The sequence below is a fragment of the Pinus tabuliformis genome, chromosome 3_2, assembly GCF_031772625.1.
Source record: "Pinus tabuliformis cultivar Carrire ecotype Pingquan chromosome 3_2, CPIR1, whole genome shotgun sequence".
Classification (NCBI taxonomy): domain Eukaryota; kingdom Viridiplantae; phylum Streptophyta; class Pinopsida; order Pinales; family Pinaceae; genus Pinus; species Pinus tabuliformis.
Window position 1 is genome coordinate 1,114,293,296 of NC_142302.1, and position 12,241 is coordinate 1,114,305,536.

The 12,241-nt window shown below is 32.9% G+C and overlaps 1 protein-coding gene across 1 annotated transcript; it reads left to right on the forward strand.

The window, feature by feature from the left end:
- Positions 1–3,545: 3,545 nt before the first annotated feature.
- Positions 3,546–4,365, forward strand: LOC149184566 (protein S40-6-like). Its single transcript, XM_089418940.1, has one exon. The coding sequence runs from the start codon at positions 3,674–3,676 to the stop codon at positions 4,175–4,177; it is 504 nt and encodes a 167-aa protein (XP_089275066.1). The 5' UTR covers positions 3,546–3,673; the 3' UTR covers positions 4,178–4,365.
- Positions 4,366–12,241: the final 7,876 nt, after the last annotated feature.

Consider the following 12,241-nt stretch of genomic DNA (forward strand, 5'->3'; position numbering starts at 1 on the left):
ATGGGGAGGGGTCTGTAATAGCCTCGCTAGAAATTAGCTTGATTTTTTGCCATGTAATTACATCATGTACTTGAATTTTAAAAATTAAAATGGGTTTAGTCAAGGGACATAGATTCTAGAGATGAGGAGGTTAGTTGTTTGGGATGTTCATGCTTTCCTCATTGTAGGAAATATGAACTATTTTTGACAGTCATTAAAGGTTGGTTTCTAAGCCTTAAATGGACTAATTCTTGAATTAAATTGAACTATAAAGAAGGATGAAGGTCGTTTTGTCTTGGGAGAAATTTACAAGTTAGAGAGGATGAAATTTATGGAGATTTAACTGTTATGACAGTAAGAACATAGGACGTCAATTTGAGAAAAGGAGAAAGAAGAAGGAGTTCAAGGACTCATTAAGAAAACAATAAGGAGAAATGTGCATTGAGCACCAAATGAGAGAAGAGAAGCTAGTGGATGAGATTGTAGTTAGCATGAGTTTGGAAGAAAGAATTTAGGTGAGGAGGATTTTCCTCTCAATCTCCCATTACCTAGGGGGCGAAAATTGTCTTTCTTAGGAATTCCTGAGGTATGAGGTTGAGGAATACTCTTGGAACGATTCCTAGAAGTTTTCTGAAGACTCTTTGGTACTTATTTACTTGGTTTTTGGTTCTATCATCCTTGTATGTGGGTGAAACCATAGTGCCTGAGTGAACTGGTTGTGTTATAACTCAGTTGTGGAAAGAGATGACAAAATATTTGGTTCTTGGTTCATGAGTGGCCCATGTTTGATTCCAAGAAGAAAACCACAAAATGTGGAATCTAGCTCATGAGTGATAGCTACAAGTGAGGTTTGGTTACATCTATCTATGGTTGGGTGGAGAGTCCTTGTCCCATAATCAGTTACCCAGACATCAGTTTTCGATATAAGTCTCTTTAAATTTAACTTGTGTTGTTGAATGTATGTGTATATGTTTGGACTAGTAACATGCAATTATATTAGTGTCATAGGCGCTAAGTGTATAGAACCATATAGAAAGTGATGGAGAATGAGCGCATGCAATGTTGAAGTGTATTTATGCCAAATTAATCCTTTTGCAATCATTTTACTCCATTCCTGATCACATATGTGCATGTCCATTGGAGTCATTGCGACCCTCACCGAACTCCCATAACTGAGTGAAAGTGGCACCATTCAAATTGATTGGCCTTTATAAAATCCCATGTGGAAATCCCTCATAGGGACATAGATGACGTGTCATTGAGGTCCCATCGCCGAGGTTAAAAGAGGAGAAGTTGAAGAGAGCGTTGGGAGGAAGGGATGAGGATGACATGTCCCAGAGATTCCATCATGGAGGTACAAATAGGAGTTTTCAAGGAGAGTGTCGAGATGATGGGACTAGGGTGATGCGTCTTAGAGGTGCAAAGGGGAGCAGTCAAGGATAATTTCTAGGGTAGCATGACTGGGATGGCGTGGCGAGCTAGTACCATGGAGGAGGTAAGAGAAATGGGGCCCAACCTCACATTATGCACATATATGCAACCCGTAAGTGGTTTTTGAAACATGATACCGCCTTTTCTGACACCACTTGTAGTTGTTTCAAAAGAAGTGATAGAGGTTGCCAAAATTTATCTCAGCCATAGATCCGGACATGGATAGTTTTGAAAAACCACTTTTTGTGCCACACTTTCCCTTATTAACGTTCCTGTTTGTTTACCCATCAGAATTTTTTTTATCTAGATCAAGCATCGTTGGTTATTGATCGATAAGACGATGTTATCTTCAGGCTAGACAAACTACTTTGATAACATAGTTAAATAAATATTTAAATAAACAAACTACTTTGATAACACAGTGTTATTATTTAGTTGGATAAACATTTCAGATAAATAAAATAAAAACTAATTAATTAAAAAATATGTTTCAAATCAATTCACATCTAAGCTAACTCCTAAATATTAAAAACAAATTCTTAAAATGAACACTACCTATAATAAGCAGTAATCCCATTCCAGTATGCAGAAGAATGACAAGTCATAGCACTAGTTGATCCCTGGATCGCAGACATCATGACAGCATCAATAAATATTTGTTGATATGTTATGGTTTATAGTAAAACCAAGAGAATTGAGCATTGAATTTAATTCTATCATCCATTTTGAGAATATTTTGAAATCGATTCTATTTTGAAATCGATCAAATACAATTGAGGTTAAAAAATATATTGAATTTAACTCTATCATCCATTTTGAGAATATTTTGAAATCGATTAAATACAATTGAGGTTAAAAATATGTTTTTTTTTTCAGAGAGAGGTTAAAAATATGTTATGGTTTATAGTAAAACCAGGAGAATTGAGCTTTGAATTTAATTCTATCATCCATTTTGAGAATATTTTGAAATCGATTCTATTTTGAAATCGATTAAATACAATTGAGGATAAAAAAAAGGACCTATTTTCAATGTTTGCAATCGACATAAAGATGGAATTGAGAAGGATCCAGTTTAAGAAAGCAATAAGATATCCGCGAAGAATTCTGGCCAACCGTTAGCGACTTGGAAGAAAAAGGATGGACAATGTAATTGAACAATCACTTTTAACAATCCCTGTCGCGAGGCTCTTTTTAAAATTTCAATACTTCTCCTACTTAATTATTTGTACTACACCTTTAAAGCCGCTTCGTACGCTGTTCTTTCTTTTCCGAAACGTAATGTGTTATTTCTAATTAATACTGGATGTTGTTTTTCAGATCTTGGTCAACAAAATAAAAAACAAACCACATCAGAGATTGGACAATCGTTTCTAATTCCACATCTTCAATGACAACATAAATATCACCATCTCTACAGCTCTGTATGCAACTACCAGCCCCCTGAAACACTAACCTTTGATATACGTTACGTTTAGATGAGGTGTTGTGCAGAAAAATACCTCAACAGTTCTCAACTACAAAGCAAAGAAGTCACCATTTCACAATATATCCTCTGCGCAATTTGCAATTTGTGTGCGAAGATATCTGGATTATAAACAAAAAAAATAATATATCCCTACTCACCGTCATGTACATCATAAAAACTATAATATGAGAATTTTAATAAAATGGTGTTGTCAATAGTTATTAACTGACTACCATATCTTTAAGATTAAAAGAATCTGCCAATGAAATGGATTTTAAGAGGAAATAAAATATGAAGACAGACATGGCGTTAAAAATATGATGATAATGGCATGGCCTTCCTGGACAACAATTCCCCACCCTTCGATTTCACAAAATAAATTTGTGCACCAATGTCGTTGTCCTCACACTTTAATGTTAAAGCCCCCACACAACGTCGCTGCTGATGGGCGCACCTTACGTGGCCGACCCAACAGGAAAGACTCCATCCAATTCAATAGCTTTCATAGGAATTAAAATTGACACGTAGCAAGCAAAGTACTTAGTGCGCTCCATAACCTGTCAACGAAGCCAAATGCGTGCAAAATGAAATGAAATACGCAGAGATGAAGTGAAATGCGGCAGGGAGGGAGCAGAATAAATTAGAGGCTGGTTTCAAGTTTGAAGAGATGGGCATGGGCGGTAGCCGGGAGGGGATTTGAAGCAGGCCCAAGACGCTCATTGTCTGCCTCTGGAAACGATCTGTTGAAGAATCGTCCTCTGTGGAAAATCAAGAAAACAAATTAGAGTATTGGTAGGGATGGAAGTGGTAAGTGGGCAGTACATGATCAAGAACCCCTCTTACTGGTTCGAATCGAATCACATGGATAGATCATATGCGATGTCGTCGTCAGGGAGTATAAACATAGAGCTGTGGGAAGAAGACCTGTGGCCTGTCGACGTAGAGCTGGATGCCGATCTTGAGGATCGCAAAGATAAGAATTGTAACGACGGTCAATTTGAAGCCTCGTCGTACGCCGGGCTCCGACATCATCATCATCAGTCGGCACCCGTTGACGTGCCTGACTGGAGCAAAATACTGGGAGTCGACAGCCGGAAAGAGCAGTACCGCGATGCCGACGATTTCGAGATGGCCGGCGACGAGGAGGAGGAGAGGCTGCCACCGCACGAGTACCTGGCGAGGGAGCACGCCCGACGTCGGATTTTTAATACATCCTCTGTCTGGCTAGGGGTCGGGCTGAAGAGCCGAGACATGAACCGGGTTCGAAACGCGGTGTGGAAGCAAACCGGATTTCTTGGCTGAAAAATAACCATCTTCCTCTACAGCATGAGAAGGAAAGATGTTTGGTTGTGAAATAGGTATATTTAAAGGGAAAGATCTTTCTTTGTCTAATTATTTTGCTTTATTGCATGAATGATGAATTTTGTATCGTTCCTAAGGAGATCCTCACTACTTTCTGATACATAGATTCACATATACCACATAATGTATTTCGCAATTCCCATTCACGTATACCACATAGTGTATTTCGCAATTCCGAAGTCATTCAGGTTGGAACCGAAATTGTTAGTTTGTCCGGAATGGAACCGTTGATGTTTCGCTGGTTTGACTAATCGTGGAATTGAATTAATAAATAACCTAAAATAAGAAATATTATATAAATTATTCACTAAATAGTTTCAGAATACTCTCTTGTTCCACTTTATCTATTCGTCTTCAATTTTGTGAGCTCACTGTAAAGTTCATATCAAAGGCATGGACAGATTTATGGTTAATCTATTTGTTTTCAATTTTGTGAACACACTGTGTAAAGTTCTTATAAAAAGGTGTGGACAGATTTATTTAACCATGGTCAATGAAAATGAAAATTGTTTATTTAAATTTATTAGCCATATTTTTAAGATAAATAATATAAGCCAGTTGAGGAAATATATATATATATATATATATATAAATGAATTTTGAATTAAAAAATGGCAGGTAGAAACTGTATTGGTAGGACAAAAGTATTAATATAATGCTATTTAATAAAACTAAGCATCTCTTTCTACTAACTTAGTGAGTTGGTAAAATTATTAATACACTATTATTTAATAAATTAATGAAATTTATTTTATATATATATATATTGGTTATTTTAAATATAAAAAAAAATTAAATTGATTTTTTCTATTAATACATGTTAATATCACTTTGTGAGAAGTTTCATAACACTCAAAATTTTCAAGAATCTAAAGCATCCAATTTTCATCCTTGATCAAGAAAGAGAGGATAAGAGACATCTTTGATTAACTCTAAAATTGCATGTAATTTCTTTTCACCAACCCTCAATGGTTCTAAACTTGCCAATAACATTCTCATATAGCCTAGTCACAACAACTCTAATCTTGGGATGAACCATTATCTCTTCTAGCCTCTTCCATAGCTTATCGCAAGGAACAACATCCAAAGCTTTTCTAAAGTCAACAAAGCAACATAAGAGATCAATCTTATTGTTGTGAAATTCTTGCACAATGATCCTAGGCATAATAAGATGGCCTATAGTTGAGTGATGTCTCCTAAATCTACCTTTCCCTTTACATCTTTTACCATGGTTATCAAGCCAAAGGCTAATATCCTTTTCCAAAATGAGTCCATACAACTTGGAGAAAATGTGGCTAATCATAATGGTCTTCTGGCTAAAGGGAATTTTTTTATCCCCGTTTTTAAAGATAGGAAAATAAGGCTTTGCATCCAAGGCTTAGGGATGCCTTGCTTCATTGCTAGATTGAGGAGTTTGTGTATATGAGGGATGAGGAAAAACCTTCCCATTTTGATAATTTCAACTTGGTATCCTTCAATATCCCTAGCTTTCCCATTAGCGAGTTTCTTAATCCCAAACTCAATGTCTTCCAAAGAGAAGATATACTCCTCTATAAGAGCGTTCAAAATGGTTCCCGAAGTTAGGTGAATCATAAAGATTCTTAAGATACATATCCCAATTCTTTAAAGGGATCAAATTATTTTATTCTATTTTAGAACAAGTATTTTCCTCCAAAGCTTTATGGGCTCAACTTTAGAAGTGAAGAGGATTCCTCTTATTTAAATAAGATGTTTTCTTCCTTTTGATAAGACCTTTGTACATATTTATTTTTTCAAAATTTACCGTTTCTTTAGGAGCATCTCTAATTGCTTTCCTGGAAATTTTACAATTATCATCATGATACCAAGGGTTGGAACTTCTATTATTCTTTTTATACAATGCCTCATTAGAGAACTTATTAATTGTACTAGTTGAAAAGGTTGTAGTAAAAGTGCGGTATATGTACTCAATGTTATCATTATACATTAACCAATCTAAATCACAATTTAAATACTTTAAGAAGATATCCAATTTATTTATCACAATTCTCATGCATGTGGATATTATGAAAGAAGGTTTAGAGTTAAGGTTAGAGGTTTATGGTCAAAATCAAACTCTTGGTCGTTTAGGAGGTCAAAATTTACAATGTGATTGAGAATGTGGATATTAGATATTGCATAACTCACAACACTAATGTAAAGCACATGAGTATAATTCATTTGGTTGGAGGTTGACCACTGATTAATTCCATTACAAATTAGTAGGTCTTCAGAACTATTAGCACTTCTTAATTCCTCCAGGCTGAGGAGGGGAACCCAAAGCCTAAAGGTAAACACAAACTAGTATTTAGGGCTAGAATCTAGCCCTTTCAAAGCCAAAGAGGACTCTCTCTTATGAAATCTTTTGGATCTTACGTTAGGTCTACAGATTAAGGTAGAATAATTTCAACAGTTTTATGGCAGGGGAGAGGGAAAATCCATTAAGCATGGAATCAAATTAAGCTAATGATTTTTAGTTCTATGATGGGAAAATGAATAATCTTGCAACAGTTTGATGGCAGGGGAGAAGGAAAATCCATTAAGCATGGAGTCAAATTAAGCTATTGATTTCAGTTCTATGATGGGAAAATGAATAATCATTAGACGGGGGCAAGGTATGAAATTCTTTATGGTGGCTTCGTCAAATTTTGATGTAGAGAGGTGAGTAGAGGAATAATGAAATTGATAATATCTAAAGGATCTAGCTGAGGATGAATTTTGGATATTGTGGTGGAGGAAAAAATTTGAAATGTTTAGTTTCTTAGAACAGAGCACCTAAAAGTGAATTTTGAAATAAATTGACATAACATTTAAACATTGATATAATAGAAGATAAAAATAAAGAAACAGAAGATAAATTTCAACATAAATGATTACACAGAGTTTGACCTTCATTATTCACTGAAATTTTCAAATGGAACTATACAATGCACAATGTCTTTTCTCTATCACAGACTTACCAACCATTTTATTAATCAAAATTACATCCTATATACATTAAAAAATATTATTTCTTCCCTTTCCGATCGGAATTACCGAAAAAATGTTTAGTTTTATGCTGATATAGAACCACCTTCGCGAAACTAGGATGTTTGACTAAAAAAATATTTAACAAAATACATTGAATACCTGCATAAAAATGAGGTACAAATCCTCAAAACACTTGTTACACACATCATAACCATATGAATAAAACTTCAAACTTCAAGACACTTGTCATAGCCATATGAGTAAATTATAGAAGGTTTGGAGTCCAATTGAAAGGTCAAACTACCGACTGTTTGGTAGTGCAGCAAATTTGGTGAACTACTTCCTTCTTAAGAAAAAATGTCAGCGAATTCATCATTTGCATACTGAAATGAGATTATTGCTTATTATAAGTAGTGTTCATTTTAAGAATTTATTTTTAATATTTAGAAATTAGCTTAGATCTAAATTGATTTTTAATTAGTTAGTTAACTTCTATTTTATTTATTTAAAATATTTGAAAGTAGTTTGTCTATTTGAAATATTTATTTAACTACATAATAACAATGTGTTATCAAAGTAGGTTGTCTAGCCTTATATTCCACTAATAAATAAGGATGTGCAATAATGTCTACTTTCCAGATCTCATGTAAGAATAATTGAGAATGAGTGAGAAAGGGCCAAGATTATAATGAGAAAAATGTAATATGTTTTGTTTGTCCATCGCATCAGGTGCAGAGCACAGATTTGATATGCAATGTGTAGCCTGCCTTGAAGGAGAAGGCAACGCATAGTCGGACTGAAAGACGAAATTGTTAGGGGAATGACTTTTGTTGCCACTTCTATACATGTTGAGTGTTTTGGAATTGCTTTTGTTTTTGGTTTTTGGTGTTGATTGTGCCTGAAATCTAATTATTAGGAAACGTCAAATAATTGATCTCTCTCAAATATCAGATTCTAAAAATATCCCATAATCTGCAATCAAAATACGGATCTGAGGATTTGCACATATCTACATCTACGTATAACTCCACCAAAACACTGGCTATTGATGTAGCCTGCCAAAGAAATCTTGGATTCTACGTATAACTCCACCAAAACACTGGCTATTGATGTAGCCTGCCAAAGAAATCTTGGATTCTACGTATAACTCCACGAAAACACTGTCTATTGATGTAGCCTGCCAAAGAAATCTTGGAATCACAGTTTCTGCAACCATTTTTTTCGCTGTATAAACAAAACCAAAGGCTACAGTTTGTTTTGTTTGTAATTCCTGCTTTACTGGTCACTGACAGTATGTCGTCGCATGCATGAGCAACAAGAATATGTGGTGGCGGTTGAATCCAAGTTTTGGAAAAAGAACGAACACTAAGAGCATGAAAGGTCATGTTGGCTGTTGTGCCAATTGAATCACTCTGAAGACACAGATTGAAGGACAATTCTGACAAGGATGGTAAAGGTATAGCTTATTTATAAAGTTTATTTTTCCAAAAGCTGTATCAATAAATGCAAGGATAGAAAAACAAATATTTTATTAATGATATATGGTTAAAATTTATAGGGTTATTAAGAAAATATTTTCTTTATTTAATTTAATTGTTTAATATCGATAATAGAAGCTTGAATTCAGAAATTTATAAAGTTGTGAAGCTTTAAATGAGTGATTGGTGAATATTATATTAATGGTAGCAGACACATTTATATGTTGAGATGAAGCTAATTATTTTTTACTGATATTTTGTTAAAATTATGGGGTGGTGAAATCTTAAATGAGTGATTTGGTGAATGTTATATTAATGGTTTCTGTAACATTCATAAATTATTTAGAGTGTGTGCAGAGTTTTAGTTAAAGTGTAACTAAGATTAAATGTGGTTTAAGAGATATTCTATATTTTGGGTATTGTTGAATTTATGTTTATAACAAAGCTGCATAGCTAGCGTTTCCATGCCGCTTAGTTTAATTTAGCTACTAATTGATTTTGTATTGTTATGCTGTGATTAATTTTGGTTAAATGTAATATTATTAAAAGGAAAATATTTGAAAAATTTCTCTCTAATTTTCCCTCCAAAATAGATTATTATTAACATAGCCAAATAAAGTTTATTATGAAAGTCATAAAAGTTTAGAATGTACATAATTTAATGCCTACAATTCAGCAAAAATAGTTAAGTAATACAATGATTTAAATACAATAAAGTTTTAGAAGTATTGTTTTTAGAAAGAAACTCAATTTTCCTTCTATATATGAAGCATCTCTTTTCACATTTACTTACTACAACTTACTACATAAGAGGTTGATGGGTTTTGTTTAATTATTGAATTTTGAAAGATATAACCAAGTATTATTTCATGCTCTTCATCATTAATGTAAATTTATATATACTTAGAATGTTCTCCCATGTGCAACTTTATTATTTGTTTGCAAATATAATTGGAAATTTGTATTTGATGATTCTTTGTTAAAAAAAGCACCTCAATGTATTTTTTTTAATACTAATTGTTTTATAATTTGATGCTTATTGAAAAGTTATAAGCTAAAATTTACTTGAAATTTAATCAAAACAAATGTTATATAGTAGCTAGTACGGGTCGCTTAATTTAAATATAGCTAAATTAAAGTAAAAACACTGAATTCATGTTGTGTTAAAGTTTAGAATTTAGTCCATTTAGGTTTAACTAATGGCTTAGTTAAATTAAAGTAAAAACATTGAATTCATGTTAGTGTTAAAATTTAGAATTTAACTAATTTAAGTTTTACTAATGGTTTAGTCTAACCTATAGACATAAAAGTTTTTTTCACGAAAATTCACCAAAATCCAACAATACAATTTCAAGATTTATTATCATACAACACAACTAAATTGAAAATAACCTTGAATAAACAAAATTTTTAAAAAACCATACAATAATGAGATAAATAGAAAATAGAAAATAAGATTCTACCAAAATAAAAGTAAGTCTATCTGACATTTTATATAATATATACCTGCATTCAGAAAGTTATATTTAAAATCCAAAAACCACAACTCTTGTAAACGGTTTTACTATGCATGTTAGCGCATTATTTCCTCCTGTCCGCACCTCCAATCCCCGAGGGATTATTATAAACCTTACAATTTAGAAACGAGTTCCAAAGATTAATATATGTGGCAAATTGTGCAACTGATCAATATTTGACTATTTGTCCTTTTTTCAGATAGCATCTTCCATTAGATTCTAGTTGACGTTTCTCATAGGCAACCTTATATTTAGTATGACAAAATAAATTAGTGTAACTAATTAAGTAATAATACAAAGTAACTAATTAAATAATAAAACAAAGGTTGAATATAACAATTAATGTTTAAATTTATAATACTAAATATAGTTTCCCATGTGTAATGACATTTAATATTTAATTTCAGAAACTATATTTAATCCTTTAATCCTTTAGGAGTTGCGGTAACAATAAAATCTGGACACCTAACATATATATTATGTATGTAATTCACATTTTATGTGGTAGTTGCCATCAACAATTTCAAGAAATATATGTTTAAAATATAACTTGTATACTATTCCAGTAAAGTCTAGAGTTCATTGTTTTGATAAACGATGAAATATTTAAAACAATTCTAAGAAATATCTAGATTTTTTTAAATTATAAGTTTTAAATAATCATTGTTTAAAGAAACGATCAAATCCTGCGGAGATACTATGTAGCTGTGTTTATCCCGAAGATCGAGGCGCTTTAAGTGGTGTTGAGAGGCAAATATATAAGCATACAGCATTTAATTTTTGTATCTTAAATTGCAAAGCAAAGATCTCAAGAAGATTTCGTAAAGCAGAAACTTGCTTCCCACATTAATGATCCGCGACTTCGAAGACACAGTACAACCCAAGGACCGTAAAAGATTGTGCAGAATATAGCTTCGTACAAGATGCCAAAAATTGATTTTGCTCAAGCTATCTCAGCAGGGGAACTCTTATTTTGTAGATTATAGAAAAGTAAATGCTGGCATGTCCTCTTATTTCGTAGACTATAGAAAAGTAAATGCTGGCTGACATCCCAGGCATTTACATTTTGCCCTCTCTCTCACAGCAGGCTAATCTAGATACCCTGGAGAAAGAGGGTGAAAGGTAAATGCATGGCATGTCAGCCAGCATTTACTTTTCTATAGTCTACGAAATAGGAACCGCCATCTCAGCAGAGAAGTATTCCGTAATGCGATGTGTACAAATTTGTATTTAATGCCAAAATGCCTGTAAAACCAGTGTTACTGGCAATGGGTGTGCATCAACTAGCTTCATTACACAATAAGACCTCAATAGATTTAACCAATCAAAATACTAAGAAAAAAATCAAAATGCAAAGAAAAAATAAATAAATTAAATTAGTTCTTAATCTAAACATTAGATATTGTAGTTTAATTTTTAGTAAACTTAAATTTAATGTTAATACCAATTCATTTTGAATATGTTATTAGGTTGCCACAATAACATTATTACCCTGCTATGACACGGAATAAAAAGAGGATGTTGAATGTATACAAATGTAATTTTTATTTTATTATAAATGAACATTTATCAATCATTTATTAATTTCAAAATATTAAATGCATATAAACTGAAATCATAGTATATAGAGTTTAACCTAGAATCCTTTGCCCAAGAAAACCATAAAAATTATTTTTATAAATCTTTATAGGGTCCAATCTCCTTAGGTGAGCAGCAACTCATCCAAATATTGTGTACACTTCAGCTTACTAGAGACATCAGTGGCCTTGGATAAGCACCAACTTAAGGTCTCCATACACAGAGTACTTTTAACTTCACCTGCATGTATCATACTTCATGCATTTCACAACATCATTATACCCTTAAATTTCATGCTCAAGCACCTCTCCTTGCTTCATATCCTAAACATACTTTCAAAAATAGTCACACTTAGCCTTTATGTCCTAGGGAACCTCATAATATCATTCCATGTTTGGTCTCAATAGACATTAACCATCATCATCATCATCATCATAAAGATT